General features: G+C 47.6%; 1 protein-coding gene across 1 annotated transcript; it reads right to left on the bottom strand.

The window, feature by feature from the left end:
• Nucleotides 1-230: 230 nt before the first annotated feature.
• PNMA8A (PNMA family member 8A) lies at nucleotides 231-3,804 on the bottom strand. The gene has a single exon (XM_073796052.1). The coding sequence runs from the start codon at nucleotides 3,719-3,721 to the stop codon at nucleotides 2,225-2,227; it is 1,497 nt and encodes a 498-aa protein (XP_073652153.1). The 5' UTR covers nucleotides 3,722-3,804; the 3' UTR covers nucleotides 231-2,224.
• Between the last annotated feature and the right edge of the window lie 12,623 nt (nucleotides 3,805-16,427).

Genomic DNA, 16,427 nt, shown 5'->3' with positions numbered 1-16,427 from the left:
GTAGCAATGAGAGACATCTTGATGACTTCTTCTCTCACAGGAAATTGACGACCCTTCCAGCTTGAACCCAGGTCTGCAACAGCTGGGCTGGGTGTCTAGGACAGTGTGTATTGTTCAGCGTGGGGCGGAGGGAACCCTTTTCTCAAACAGTCCATACCACTGGCGCCTATAAGAGACTCAACAGATACTTAGTTTGCTAAACTTTATTTTACAGCATATACATTTACATGTACTAATCATGGTGTCAATCTGTTAACACAACGAAGCCCTAATGGACCTGATTCTGAAATTAGGAGCTGGAGAGCTGGAGGCTTTCGTCACCTCGAAAGGCCAATTCACGCCTCTGTTTTGTTTTGCTCGGACCCAAGGAAAACCGTGACGCACGCAGGTGAAGAGCAACAAACGGAAACCACCTCCTTTCTTCCTGCATCCTCAGACTCATCCAGGCTTTTGAAATGAATCGTCAACAAGAAATCTGTTTTCCAAGTTGAATCACCAACAACATCTAACAACTGTTCACGTTCTTTATCCCAAAAACTGAAGCCAGAAGAGAGACCCTAACGCTCTCTCGGGTAGAATATGAATTACTGCGCGCCGTATTGATACATCTACCATCACACAATTGAGCATCACAGCAGGACAAGAGGATGTGAATTACAAAGGGAAACTTCTTGCGGTGTGTTCTACGACAGGCCATGCGCAGGACCAACTTCTCCCACTTGGAACTTTTCCTATCAGTCACATTTACAAGAAATTCAATTATAGGCAAATAGGTGGTGGAATCGACGAATTGGATACCTGTACCAAAGCAAGCTAACGGGTGAACACAAGGTCCTATTTTGATAGACTCTGATGTGACTTGTTTGACTTATGACACCTTCAAGTAGTCATCTTTCAGTTGCTGTTGTTTTTTAAATACATGAAAAAATAGATTCGGATTACTTCTTTAAGCACAGCTCGGGCTTCCCCGGGATACAATCTGGAAACCACTGAGCTCAGGGAACCCGCCCCTCCCCCGACTGCTGCACACCCAGGACACATGGCATTCTGGTCTAGTCAGAGAGCAGAAATTCACAGCCAAGTTTTAAAGAATGTTTTTCTCTCTCTTCCTAGAATGTGAGATTTGGTCTTCAGCCTCAAAAAGAGTTTGGGGGTATTGGATGGAATTAGAGCCAGGCAGCCAGGAATGCCAGAGTCCTTTCCTACCCATTGCTCCCACATGCTTCCTGCAAGGGTTTCACCCCAAATGGGAATCCAAGTCCCATTTTTATTAACAGGACCGAAAACCAAACACTTCAAGGCCTACGTGGACAATCTTTTTCCCCCCAGACCGATGCTTGGGACCTTAACATCCTCTGGTTAGAGAACTGGAGGATGCATATCGCAGACCAGTAGCAGCAAGGAAGTCAGGTCTGCAGCAAAGATCTTCGCTTAACCTACCCGGTGGTCGAAGCAGAGAAAGGGAAGCAGGGAGCGAGCGGCCGCCCCGCCCTTTACAATGCCAGGCCCTGCAGAGGTTGGCTGAGTATCCAGAAAAGGAAGCAGGGGATGGGGGAGAAAGGCCGAACGTGAATGAACGTAACAGTGACCTTGCCCATGTGCCAAGGTGAACGTTTTAGAGTTTTCCCAATCTGCTTAGTGACTCTCCAACCTCTGAAGGTGAGTCTAGGAGGAGGTGAAAAAGCAGGCCTGGCAGAGAAAAGGCACAGGGGTACGCCTCCTTACCCTAATTCCTCCCACCTACATCTCACATACCATTTACCTCTGAGAGCTGGATCTCTACGAACTGGGGGGGTCCCTAAAACAGGGAAAAGTCAACGACAAGAGAAACGTTGTTCCCCGCTTGGAACTTCTTCCTTGGTCTTTTTTCGACTGCTCGGGTGCAGACGGAAATCTAGGTTTTCTGGGTTCTGTGGATAAATTAGAACAGCTCGAGAGGGGAAGCAGGGAGAGGTGTCACCGGAAAGTTTTTTCACTTCCTTGGAACTTCTAAGTCCTTGAACATTTCCATCTCCTAAACAGGCCTCCAGAAAACTCCACCCTGAAAGCCACCTACTCTGACAAACAATATATAACCCCAAATGATTCAATTCTTACTGAGGGAGATGGATCAGATGAAGCGTCAGATGACCTGAGAATACCACAGAGACACTCACCAACAAAAGATAGGTCAGTGGGTTTGCTCTGCCACCTCCTGTCCCCACAGGTAGCCCCAGTGTTGGCCTCAGGGGCTCCTAGGAGGGGGGTCAGGGCTCCCAGCCTCTAAAACCTCAACTGGTGTGTCACCCACTCCCTCCACTGCACTGGGGTCCTCCTCAACGACCATTGGACCCTCTGTCCCCTTGGGTTCCTCCGTCCCCACCTGCCCGTGCTGTTCCTCCCCCTTCAGCCGCTTGTTGACACAACCCAAATGACTTCTGCTGTCATTCTCACCACTGGAGGCATGAGGAGAGCCTTGTGGCTTGGCCTTTGGACCCTGGGAGGTTGAGGCTGGTGGCTCAGCGGGCTGTGGGCTCTGAAGGGCCTTCTGATCCAACGCATCCCTTCTCGAGCCTTGCCCTTTCTTTGGAATCTCTGGCTTCTTCCTGGTGTTTTCTGAATCGACAAGGACATAAGAGACGGGGCCCAAGCTCACCTTCTTCTTCTTCCTCGTGGGAGCAGGGCTCTTTGCCGAGGCCCAGACCATGGTATTCTTCTTTTGTGGACCCTCTGGACCGCCGTCTTGGTCTGACTCAGAGGCAACTCCAGGGCTCGCAGCTTCTGCCTGGGCATCGTGGGGCGGGTTGCTGGGAGACTTCCAGGCACATTTCGCTAGGGCCTTCTTCAAAGCTGACCCCTCCCGCTTCACACAGGGCTTTCTGCTGCTCCTGATGTATTCTGACAACTCCATATTTTCAGCATCATCAGCTTCCGGATCCTCCAACAAGGCCGAGCGGTGGGAATGGCTGCCTCTGGATTTCTTCCAGGGCACTGGTTCCTGCTTGGGAGTTTTTTTCTGCTTCTTTCTCCTGGGGAAAGTCTTAGCTCCAGCCTTTTGAACCAGAGGTTCAAGAGGGTCACCCTCATCTTCCACGTCATTCCAGCCGTCCAGGTTCTCCATCTTCAAGGCAGAGCCCACCTCTGCAGCCCACCCTGGCTCCTTCTTGACCTTCCTCGCTGTTGCCAAAGCCAAGGATGCCACTGCTTGGGCTTCGGCAACCTCTCGAGCCCTAGCTTCCTCCCGGCTGCGGATCTCGCCATCCATGCAGAAGATGATTTGCACCACTGCCCCCAGAAGCACCCCCAAAGCTTCTGCCCAGTTCTCTGGGGGCTGATTCCGGTTCTGGGGTGGTGGGGACTGGCTGAGCTGCAGCAGGCAGACCACATCCTCCCGGGTGCGCCCCTCTGCAGCCAGGAATTCACTCAGGTTTTTTAAAAACTCAGCATCCTGGGTGGGGTCCCTACAGACCACTCTCCAGATGCCCCCCCTTCCTGGGAATTCCCGGGGTACGGCCCTCAGATTCACACCCTCGCCTACCTCAACGAGGGCAGCTTTGGCATTCTCTTCCCTCAAAAAAATCTTGTTGAGCACAAAGTATGGGCCCAGCGGGGAGAGGACCCCATTCAAGGTCTCCTCAATTTCCACTTGGCCACAGTCCTCCGGGATGCCTGTGACCAACAGGCACCTGTGGATGTCCACTTCCATCCCCCGGCACCAGTCCTCCAAAAGGTTCACCGCCATGGTCGTGGACACCTGGCAGCTCGATTCCCACGTGTACTGAAGAGTCTACGACGCGGACCGGGGCTGCAGTGGTCCCTAAACAGCAATCCTGTAAGGTGACAGGAGAGGGAGGTCAAATTCCCGGGAACAAGGCCAGGCTGAGTTCTCAGCTGCCCCCTCCAGGCTGGCCTGCAGGAGGCCTCGCGCTTTCCCAAGGTCTTCCTCCCCATACCGGGCCCCGGGTGCTCACACGTGTCCTGGAATCGCCGAAAACCGCGAGCGGCCTCCCCGGGGCCTGGCTCTCGGCCAGCCCGTCAGGGAAGCGGCAGCCCCGCCTCTGACCGCCCAGACGGGCCAAGGAGAGGCCGCCGGGATGCAGCCGCTCGCCAGGTGCCAGCTCGGGCCACGCCGGCACGGATGCTCTGGGCCAAGTGCCCGAGACGACAGCGTCCGCCCCCGCTCGGACAGGGCGCGTCAGGTGGCGTCTCGCCTGGGTCCAGGCAGCTGCGCTGAGCCGAGGCCGGCGTCCCAGGGCGCGCTTGCGCACTTGCTCCCGCGTAGTACCCGCGGTCTCCATGGCAACCGGTGGTTGCAAGCTAGCGCGTGGGCTGTGCAACTGGGCCTGGGGAATCGCGTGGGAGTGCGACTGTTCACCTATTCACCGAGCCCGAGGTCTGCATGTTCTCTGATTGCCCTCCCGGACCCGGTCTTTCCACCTTTCTCTACTCAACATGGGCCTCCGGGACGGGGGTGGGGGGTGCTGACTTCTGTGGCTACACCAACTACCCTTCTTACCCTCAGCCTTCCTGTTGAGTTGAGCCAACAAGACTCCTAGGAGACAACAGAAAGCAGAGGGCGCGAGGAAACAGCAGCTTCAGTCCCCCTGAGTTCCCCTAATAAAAGCCACAGCTCTTGTTGAGAGCCTTCTAGGTGAGCTACAGTTCCTTGTTCCAGAAGTTTCTAGAAACTTCTCGATTTCCCACCCCCTTCAAGCCTGGGGATCGTGCCTCACCTTTCCTTGCTGGTTTCCTCAACTCACTGCCTACAGGTAACACCTTTGTTAATAGTTAATGAAACAGTCCTCAGTGACTCAGGTTGAGTTGCCATGTTTCCTGTCCGGCCCTCACTGATACATCTATCAATGTGGCTTCCTAACTGTGCGATCTTAAACGAGAAATTTGAGCTCTCTGAGCTCCTTCCTCTTCTTCACAATAGGAATACCAATAAAAACTTTCCTGATCTGGAAATTTTGAAGATTGGGGGAGATCACATATGAAAAATGCAGTGGGCCTGGGTGTTCAACCAAAATCTGTTGTTTGGATTCCATTTTGGAATTGGCCTTTGCAACACCAAATAGCCAGGTATCCATTTCACTTTCCTCTCTGATATCCCTGAACTTGGGCATGATCAATATTTGTGTGATTGATTGCCCGAGCTGCCATCATATTTTAGACATCATTCAAATTGCTAAATTTGAATATTCACATTCCAGTAAAGACAAACACTCTAGCTATAACTAAAGTTTTATTAGTTTTTAAAATTTATTTATTTTATTTTTGGCTGTGTTGGGTCTTTGTTGCGGTGCACAGGCTTCTTATTGCGGTGGCTTCTCTTGTTGCGGAGCATGGGCTCTAGGTGCGTGGGCTTCAGTAGTTGTGGTGTGTGGACTCAGTAGTTATGGCTCGAGGGCTCTAGGGCGCAGGCTCAGTAGTTGTGGCACACGAGCTTAGTTGCTCCACGGCATGTGGGATCTTCCTGAACCAGGGCTCAAACCCGTGTCCCCTGCATTGGCAGGCAGATTCTTAAACACTGCGCCACCAGGGAAGCCCATAACTAGAGTTTTAAAATCTCAAGTGTTTAACATGTTGAAATTCTATGAATCAGCTGAAGAATGAATGTATGTCACTATGCAGTGGTTTTAAAACGTTGCCATAAATTCTTTAACATTCCTTCTACAGAGAGGTGGGGATCTATGTCCCCTCCTCTTGAATCTGAGCAGACTTGTAACTGCATTAACCAATAGCGAGTGTGGTAGAAAGGAAATGATTGAACCAATAGTATCATGGAAGGGAAGCTATGTGACTCCTCAGGCTAGGAGGCCATGCAACTTCTTCCTTTTTTTTTTTTTTTTTTTTTTTTTTCGGTACCCGGGCCTCTCACTGTTGTGGCCTCTCCCGTTGTGGAGCACAGGCTCCAGACGCGCGGGCTCAGCGGCCATGGCTCACAGGCCCAGCCACCCCGCAGCATGTGGGATCTTCCCGGACTGGGGCACGAACCCGTGTCCCCTGCATCGGCAGGCGGACTCTCAACCACTGCGCCACCAGGGAAGCCCCGCAACTTCTTCCTTGTTCATTGGGACAATCTCATCCTTGGATCTTTGAGCATCCAAGTAAGAAGTTCAACTAGCCTCTGGCTGCCATGCTGTGAGGAAGCCCAAGCCACGTGGAGAAGCCACATGTGTGTGCTCCAGTCAACGATTCCCAGCTCAGCCCAGCCTTCAAGTGATCTCAGTCCAGGCACCACACATGGGAGTAAAGAAACTTGTAGATGATTCTACCCCTCAACCACTTGAGTCACTCCCTAACCACTTACATCATCCCAGTTGAGGGCTAGACATGGCGTAGCAAAAACAAACCATCATTGCTTTACCCTGTGTAAATTCCTGACCCATAGAATCAGTGCGTATAACAAACAGTTGTTCTATGCCGCTAAGTTTGGGGATGGCTTATTATGCAGCAAGTGATAACAAGAAGATATTGCAGGGGCTTCCCTGGTGGCGCAGTGATTGAGAGTCTGCTTGCCGACGCAGGGGACACGGGTTCATGCCCTGGTCTGGGAGGATCCCGCGTGCCGCGGAGCGGCTGGGCCCGTGGACCATGGCCGCTGAGCCTGCGCGTCCGGAGCCTGTGCTCCGCAACGCGAGAGGCCACAATAGCGAGAGGCCACAACGGGAAGAGGCCCGCGTACCGCAAAAAAAAAAAAAAAAAGAAGAAGATATTGCAAAAGTAGAATGCGTCTAGGATTGGTGATGATCGACATCACTTCAAAAGACGCAGAGAGCAACGATCTTTGGTCCCTGAAAAGATTCCCCAAAGTAGCTTTTTCTAGCAGTGCACCGAGTTTCACCTCATGGGTTTGTTTCAATGATATACCATCATTACTATCAACAAGATCCTCCAGTTTCTCAGATGATGAGACAATAAATCTTCTACTTTAGTCAGTTACTTTTAGCAAGGAAGGAAAGGTTGATAGTTGGGTAAGTGTCACCATCAGCTGAGCTGGTCAAATATGTCTTGTTTCTTCTTCATCCATTTAGTATCATAACGTAGAGTCGCCAAAAGAGCAAGTTGTAGCTGACTTTGCTACAAGATTATACACCCAAACTTAAGAAGAAATTGGGTACTAAATTTAAAAAATAAAATTGTAATAAAAAAATTTTGAATTTGATAGAATTTCAGATTTATTCTTTTATTCTCTAAAGTTCATTCTATGATGGTGATTTTTGCCTGTGACCAAGTACTCAGCATTCAACGTTTTATTTTAAAAAATGTGTATTTGGGGGCTTCCCTGGTGGTGCAGTTGTTAAGAATCCACCTGCCAATGCGGGGAGGCGGGTTTCATCCCTGATCCGGGAAGATCCCATGTGCCGCAGAGCAACTAAGCCTGTGCACCACAACTACTGAAGCCTGAGCACCTAGAGCCTGTGCTCTGCAACGAGAAGCCACCGCAATGAGAAGCCCGCACACCGCAACGAAGAGTAGACCCCGTTGGCCTCAACTAGAGAAAGCCCGTGAGCAGCAATGAAGACCGAATGCAGCCAAAAAATAAAATAAAATAAAATAAAATAAAATAAAATAAAATAAAATAAAAAATGTGTATTTGGGGGCTTTCCTGGTGGCTCAGTGGTTAAGAATCCACCTGCCAATGCGAAGCAATGAGAAGCCCACACACCGCAATGAAGAGTAGACCCCGCTGGCCGCAACTAGAAAAAGCCCGTGAGCAGCAACGAAGACCCAATGCAGCCAAAAAATAAAATAAAATATGTGAATTTGGAGCTTTCCTGGTGGCTCAGTGGTTAAGAATCCTCCTGCCAATGTGGGAGACATGGGTTCCATCCCTGACCCAGGAAGCTCCCACATGCCACGGAGGAACTAAGCCCATGTACCACAACTACTGAAGCCTGTGCACCAGCCCGTGCTCCGCAGCAGGAGAAGCCACTGCAATGAGAAGCCTGCACACTGCAACGAAAAGTAGCCCCGCTCTCCACAACTAGAGAAAGCCCACACACAGCAACGAAGACCCAGCGCAGCCAAAAATAAATAAATAAGTAAACAATGTGTATTTGGTCCTGACACATAGTAAACTGTTATTATTGTAAAGGCAAGAGTTCCAGGAGTCCTCCCACTGTTTTTTTTTTTTTTTTGCGGTACGTGGGCCTCTCACTGTTGTGGCCTCTCCCGTTGCGGAGCACAGGCTCCGAATGCGCAGGCTCCGGACGCGCAGGCTCAGCGGCCATGGTTCACGGGCCCAGCCGCTCCGCGGCATGTGGGATACTCCCGGACCGGGGCATGAACCCGTGTCCCCTGCATCGGCAGGCGGACTCTCACCTACTGTGCCACCAGGGAAGTCCCCCTCCCACTGTTGAGTGGAATTCTTCTTATACCATCTTTCCATTGACCTGGAGTTTGTTCTGGGATGGTTGAACCATTGGGTCCAGGAAAGTAACAAGAAGATTGGTAGCATAATGTCTACCAAATGGGATGTTCTTGTTAGAAGAGTGTAGCAAGTTGTACTAAAATCTAGTGGTAGCACAAGGGCGCTGTTGTAAATTTGCTGATGGAAAATGGATAAAATTAAAAGGTCAAAAAATGCCAAGTGGTGATGAGGAGAAGATTGACTGGAACTCTCATACGTGTAATACGTGTACACGTCCCGTGTATGTGTATTTTGGAAATGCTTTGGCTGTATCCACTAAAGGAAAGCAGATGCTAGCCCTACAACTTAGGAACCCCACGCCTAGCTATGTATGTACCCAACAGAAATGTGTTCACTAAAACTATAGACAAGGATATTCATTGCAGCATAGTTCCTAGTAGCCAAAACCTAGAAGCTACCCAAACACCAATCAACAGAAGAGCGGATAAACTGTAGAATGTTCACACAATAAAATACTAAACAATTAGAATGAATGATCTACAATGACACGCAACAATATAAATGAATCCTGCAAAATCTTGAGCAAAAGAAACCAGATACACAAGAGCACATACTATATCATACCATTTATATGAAGTACAAAAACAGGCAAAATTAACCATGTTTTTAGAAGTCGGGAGAGTTGTTTCCTGTGGAATGTCTAATGACTTGAAATGTGTCTCCCTCCCGCTCTGTTTCTTGTTCCGGTTGTCGGTTATAGGTGTGTTCCGATTGTGAAAATTCAACATGTTATATGCCTATGATATGTGCCCTTTTCTGTAAATATTTCATACCAGTCTTCGCTGTTTTGCTGATTGATTAGACGTAGGGTGCAAGGTAAACTAAGCAAATATGACCCCAGGGTTTTGGAACGAGTAACTAGAAGGGGCATGACGGCACTTAGTTTTATACGGGGAAGGTTTGATGGAGAACAGACTTGGGAAAGAAGGGAGAGGGTGAATCAGAAGTTTAGTTTGGGCCATGATGAATTTGAGATACTGGGTTGAGGGTCACAAGACCACCCTCAGTTTCAATGATTTGCTGGGAGTCTTCCTGGGACTCAGAAAAATGATTGTACTCACAATTATACTTTATTACAAGAAAAGGATACAGTTTCAAATCAGCAAAGGGAAAAGGTGCCTAAGGCAGAGTCTGGGAGAGACCAGGTGTCAGCTTCCAGTCATCCTCTCCCAGTGGAGTTACATGGACAGCACTTACTTTTCCCAGCAACAGTGTGTGATAATAGAGTATTGCCAACCAGGAAAGCTCACCTGAGCCTTAGTGTCCAGGATTTTTTTTTTCTGGGTCAGTCATGTAGGCATGGAGCACACATGTGACTGACTTTAGTTACTCAGCCGTCAGCATCTCCAGAGGTCAAAGCGATGCTGCGTGGCACAAGGCCACCACCATAAATTGCATTATTAGTACAGGATCCTCTAAGGCTTAGAGGTTACCCAGGAGTCAGAGAAGGGCTAGTTGATGCTTTAAAAGGTATGGGGTTTGGACAACCCAGACCTGTTGAGTTAACTCTTCACTACACGGATGCCTAAGAGTGTTTCAGTCAGGGTTGAATCAGAGAAGCAGATTGAGTTAATTAAGCATTCCAAAATAGTAAAGAGATAAATAAATGCGTGAGACAGAAAAACTTTAAATTTGTTATTTATATATGAGCAAACAAATATTTATAATTACATATACAATATACAATTATATGTATAGGTAATTATAAATATATATTTGTACATATGTATATATGCATGTGTATATATATGTCTGTGAGTGTGTATGTGTGTGTGTAAGTGGAATCAGCTGCCTGAAACTTCTCCCAACAGTGAACCACCGATGATTACCAGTGGATCTAAAAATAGTTTTGAAGCAACTTTGGTAGGAGTCCTGGCTGTGGTTTCCATGACAACACTTCCAACTGCAGTTTCCATGACAACGCGTCCATGCAGCCCCAACACTTTCACCCATCTTGGCACTTTAGGGTTACCTCTGCATCCTCTTCCTCTCTGTTTCACCTTTAGGTTTTTATTTTGTCTTCTTGTGTACTTTAAATGAGAACACACAGAATTTCCATGAATACTGAGGTCCAGGGGCTCTGGGCTCCCACCCAGATTTCCCCTCCTGAGTAAGTTGTAATAACCCACTGTGGTGGTTCTGTGACTCATCTGACTTGTTCTATCCGGTTTGTGCTGTGAGAGCTCCTTCTTGCTCCAGAGTTTCTTCAATTTGTACTTTCTAAAGGTCCTCTGACATGGCTTTCCCCGTCAATGCTAACCCCCAGACTGCTAACCTCAGCAACTGATGTGAGTCTGCACATATATTTCTCCATCTCATATAATCATTAAAAATACACAGACTATAGGGAATTCCCTGGTGGTCCAGTGGTTAGGCCTCCACGCTTCCACTGCAGAGGGAATTAAGATCCCACAAGCTGTGCAGTGTGGCAAAAAAAAAAAAATACACAGGCTATTTCCAAATACCCATATAGTTTGAAAAAAATTATTGTTAAAATACTCCAGAAAAAACAAGAGGGTAGGGGGATAGAAGGAACAAGATTGGCTGTGAGTTGACCCTGAAAAAAAATTGTTATAGATGGAGGTAATTATACTATTCTCACTACTGTCGTTTACATTTTTTAATTTCCATGAATTTTTTTTTTAAGGAAAGAAAGAAAATGTCTTCTATCTTTGGTATTTTATTTTTCATTTTTCTTGCTAACAGAAAGAGTAAAATGCATCCCCACAGGATTTTATTGTTTTAATCCTAACTGTTCTCATAATATCTGATACTACAACTTTTAAAAGGTAAAATTCATATTGTTAACTGGTTAGAAAGAGTCATCCTATCTGTCCTTGTTTTGTTGAAATATTTAACCAAATAAATATATACCCTGTTCTCTATTTAAATAATTATTCTCATAATTTTAGAAAACTGTCATTATTAAATATTTAGATATATGAAAAAAGGTATATACAATAATAGAATGAGTGCCTGCATGCCAGTTTACCCACCACCCCACCCCCAGCTTAAGAACTGAATCATTTCCATGTTCATTTACGTCTTTTTCAGCCATGATCTTCCACTATTCTCACCTTAGGATGTTTGTACTTGCTGTTCCCTATGTGGTTCCCTCCTTGCCCTTCAAGCCTTGGTCCAAATGTCACCTCCTCTAAGGAGCCTTACCAGATTCTACCTAACTGCAGGAGTTTCTCTTTCACACACACTCACAAAAATCACTATCACATCACGTTGGCTTATTAGTGTATCAGTTAGCATCACTGCATAACAAACAATTCCCAAAGTGGTTTAAAGATAATACATGCACTATCTAAATTTGTACTCCCCATGACAACAGAAGCCCCCAAGGGTAGGCACCTTCCCTGTCTTTTTCACCATCAGATTCCCAGAATCTAGACAGTGTTCGCCATAGAGGGACATTTAATCATTCTTTACTGAATGAATAAATGACTGCATCCATTGACTGTCCTGGGTTGGAAATGGAGCCGGCCATTTGGACAACCACTGGAACTCTGAAGCCAGAGAGTGAGACACTCTCTTTAAAAATAAATAAATAAGACAAAAGAAAGAGGGTTGCCTCTGTCTGCAGTGCTGGGAAGGGAGCCAGAACAAAGGAGTGCTTATTCATCAGTGTAGACAGGTAAATAGTAAACTCCACAAGAGAGACACCCGCCCTCCCCTGCCTCAGAGGGTGATATTTTTTCTTGATGACAGTCAATGACGCCAGTCACTCCAGGTGGCCATAAATCCTGTGGGTGGCCATTCCAGGGAAACTTTTCAACCTGTACTCTCTCTGCCTCTTCTCTCTAAGCTCAGGTCCCCCTAGTCAAATCAAGGTTGGAGTATTCACAGCTCAAGTCCCCTTCTCACCACCACCCTCCATTACTCTTCACATGTACATTTTCAAAAATCTCCACTGCTTGTTAACAGGCCTTACCACAAAAATTTACTTTTTATCCTGGCAAGCTTTCCCAGTGGATTTCTTGAATTCCCTCTCCTTGTTGGTCCAGCTAAAAGAAACATCAGATGGTCAGAGCCAATGAGAGCCATCTTCTAGGACAACCCCTGTTGGCCTGACTGTAGTGCATGCTGAGACCCAGAGAAAGTGAGGGCCAGAGGTAGGGGGGTTGTAATCAGGAAGAACAAATCTGACTCCGTACTGGATCTGTTTCTTTTATTTTAACCTTTGTATTTTATTGCTTTTGCTATAAGTTATTCACTAAAGGGATGTTGCCTATAAGCTTAAAGTATACATAATAGCCCATCTCCAGGAACTCTGTCTCCCATGCCTGAGCATTAAGCTAAAGTACCTTTGTTTAGCTCACAGGAAACATCCTGACCAGACTTACCTGTGAATGGCTGCAGGAAAGAAGAAATTAACACATCCCCTCTGGAATCTGGCTGGAACCAGGAAATACAATAACTTATCACCTTTTATACTTTACCTCCTTACCTCCCCCTCTTTGTTTTATAGAAGAAACTAACATCCACCCCAGGCAAGGTGGTTCTTTGGGACACTAGTCCACCATCTTCTCAGTCTGCTGGCTTTCCAAATAAAGTTGCTATTTCTTGCCTCAACAGTTCATCTCTCGACTTATTGACCTGTCATTCAGTAAGCAGTACAAGCTTAGACTTGGTAACAAGGTAACCTCAGGGATGGAGCTGAGCACTTGAATATGCCTAGGGGCTCTTGTAATAATTATGATCATCACTATTACCATTGTTATATTAATATAATATAATATAAAATTATTATTATTAAGCATGGTTCTAGTACTGTTTATACAGCAGTGAACAAAACAGATAAAATCCATGAGCCTTGCAGATAGATGGAGTAGAGTCTTTCCAGACAAGGAAACAGTCAGTGCAAAGGCCCAGGGGCTGGAGATCGTGAGATGTCTGAGGAGCAGCAAGGAGCCTAGTGTGACTGGTGCAGAGGGAGGGAGGGGGAGAAGGTGGGAGTTGTGATCAGAGAGGGACTGAGGTCTTGGGAGGACTTGGCTTTTTCTCAGAGGAACATGGGAGACACCATGGGGTTCTGAGCAGAGGTGTGATCTGATATGAATTTAACCCTCACAACAGGCACATGGACTAGAGATTATCAACCCATTATATAGATGAGGACACTGAGGCTCAGAAACCACACATCCAGTTTGTAGGGAGCCAGGATTTGGTGAGATTTTTTTAAAAATATTTTGGCCACACCATGTGGCATGTGGGATCTTAGTTCCCGGACCAGAGATCAAACCAGAGACCCCTGCAGTGGAAGCACGGAGTCTTAACCGCTGGACCACCAGAGAAGTCCCGGGAGTCAGGATTTGAACTTACATCTGTCTGGCTTGCTGTGTCCCTGACGGGGGACTTGGACCCCAAGCAAAGAGGATAAGGGCAGCCTGGTGACCCTGGCTCTGGAACTGAGCAGAGTAGATTTGGGAAAACAGAGATCCACAGAGCTCCCTGAGTAGGGCTGGGCCTGGAAGAGACTGCCAGCTGCTCTCATCAGAGACCCTCCTCCTCTGTTCCATCACCTGCCAACCAGAGACCAAACCTCATGGCCAGTCCTAAGATATGTGATTATCCAAGAGCAGTTCTGGGGAGGATCTGGAATTTACCTTTCTTGTTCAGCTTGGATTCCTCCACGCACTGTAAGTTTTTCTGGAGTCTCACAGTGCCCTGGGCTTCTCCCTGCAAAGCCTTGGTCACACTTGACCTGGATCACACCTCCTTGTCCTTCGGGGCTCAGCTTCCTCCAAGAAGCCCTCCCTGACTGCCCAAGATGGGTCCAGCGCCCCCTTGAGGCTCCTTCGTCCCAACTCTGCACACTCTGGGTCATCACTGCCTGGAGATGGGTCTGTCTCCCCCACTGGATTGTGAATCCTGGGGGGGTCAGAGCTGGGGCTGTCATTGGTCACCTCTGTGTCCCCAGCACAGGCCGAACACAGAGGAAGGGCTTGGGGAATATTTTTATTGGATGGATTTGCCATAAATTCTCCAAAGACACTAATGCAAGAGGGGGGGACGTTTAAAGTGATGGTCATCTTGGGTCAGGCTCATGACCTCAGAGCTGGGAAACCTTGAGCACATCACTCCATCTTTCTGAGCCTCAGCTTCTCTGTTTGCAAAATGGGGTGTTGGGAGGATTCTGGGGATGTTACATATGAATCTCAGGGCCTGGCACCTAGAACTCACTCAGCACATAGCTTTCATCACTATTATTATCCAAGATGGGGAAATGAATGGTTTTCTGGACAAGCACTTATTTTATCTTTTCCTAATTTGTGTGAGGGGGGCAAGTATGCATAAGTGTCTTAATCTGATTATAGAACACCAAAAAAGAGCAATAGATAGCTATTATGAAAGAACATACTGAAAAGAGGACAATAAAAATCTCCCACAGGGTTTCCCTGGTGGCGCAGTGGTTGAGAGCCCGCCTGCCGGTGCAGGGGACACAGGTTCGTGCCCCGGTCCGGGAAGATCCCACACGCCGCGGAGCGGCTGGGCCCGCGAGCCATGGCCGCTGAGCCTGCGCGTCCGGAGCCTGTGCTCCGCAACGGGAGAGGCCACAACAGTGAGAGGCCCGCATACCGAAAAAAATAAAAAAATAAAAAAAATAAAACTCCCACAAATTCACGCTGCATGGAGAACCTCATGACCATCTTTTTTTCTTTTTTTTTGTGGTACGCGGGCCTCTCACTGTCGTGGCCTCTCCCGTTGCGGAGCACAGGCTCCGGACGCACAGGCTCAGCGGCCATGGCTCACGGGCCCAGCCGCTCCGCGGCATGTGGGATCTTCCCGGACCGGGGCACGAACCCGTGTCCCCTGCATCGGCAGACGGACTCTCAACCACTGCGCCACCAGGGAAGCCCTCATGACCATCTTTTTAAAGGTAAAATCTCAACTCTCATACAACCATAAAATGGACACACACCAAATGTTTTATTTAACTCATCTAATAACTTGGTAAAATAGTACAACCAGCTCAAAAGGAAAAAGCCACAGGGCAGGCACACAGGTAAGCCATTAGGAAAGCTTAAATGAACTTCCTCTGTATACAGAAAACCGGCTTTTCCCCCAGCAGGAGAGGGAAATAATTTGTTCTCCAAGACAAAATTCACTTACTGTCTATGGGCAACAATCATTTGCATTGTTTTGTTATCTGCAGTTTACAGAGGAGTAAAGCACTCAAGGATTCGGAGACCCCATGGAATCTGAAAACCCAAAACAGAGTGCCGGACAACCCGGAATTTTCCGGCAAAGGCACCAGTCAGCTTTTTAATACATTTCAAGGTCTTGCACAATTTTTCCCAACAGAAACAACAGAATACAAAATATCTGAATTCATCTTGTGTAGTAATATGTTTCAGGAAGCTTTATTTTCTATAGGGCATATGTGTGTGTGTGTGTGTGTGTGTGTGTGTGTGTGTGTCTGTGTGTGTGTTTTCTGGGTCACAGTAAAATGCATTTCTTACCATGGATCATGGTCAGTGATGTGTGACAGCCACTGACATAGGTTAATTAGCTACTCCCCTATGGATGGATAGGTAGGGTGTTCTTTGCTGATTTGTTTTGCTATTTCAAATGGAGGGCTGAGCAGAGTCATTGGGTAGGTTTTGTTTCTACGTTGCTTGAAATCAGATGTGACTTTTCAACTTGTGAGACGATGATGCTTTTCCAAAGACACTGCGTCTGGTTTGTACATTTTCATTGCATGGAACAGGAATCTAAAATACAGCCTTGGGACTTCCCTGGTGGTCCAGTGGTTAAGACTTTGCCTTCCAATGCAGGGGATGCGGGTTCGATCCCTGGTTGGGGAGCTAAGATCCCACATGCCTCGGGGACAAAAAACCAAAACATAAAACAGAAGCAGGGCTTCCCTGGTGGCGCAATGGTTGAGAGTCCGCCTGCCGATGCAGGGGAAACGGGTTCGTGCCCCAGTCCGGGAAGATCCCACATGCTGTGGAGCGGCTGGGCCCGTGAGCCATGGCCGCTGAGCCTGCACGTCCGGAGC

This window comes from Tursiops truncatus, chromosome 19 (genome assembly GCF_011762595.2).
Source record: "Tursiops truncatus isolate mTurTru1 chromosome 19, mTurTru1.mat.Y, whole genome shotgun sequence".
In the NCBI taxonomy this organism is placed as follows: domain Eukaryota; kingdom Metazoa; phylum Chordata; class Mammalia; order Artiodactyla; family Delphinidae; genus Tursiops; species Tursiops truncatus.
Note: the sequence above shows the minus strand (reverse complement) of the source record. Positions and strands in the feature narration are given on the sequence as shown.

What these genes read in the sequence shown, in the direction of transcription:
- PNMA8A (XM_073796052.1), bottom strand. Translation starts at nt 3,721, where the DNA reads ATGGCGGTGAACCTTTTGGAGGACTGGTGCCGGGGGATGGAAGTGGAC.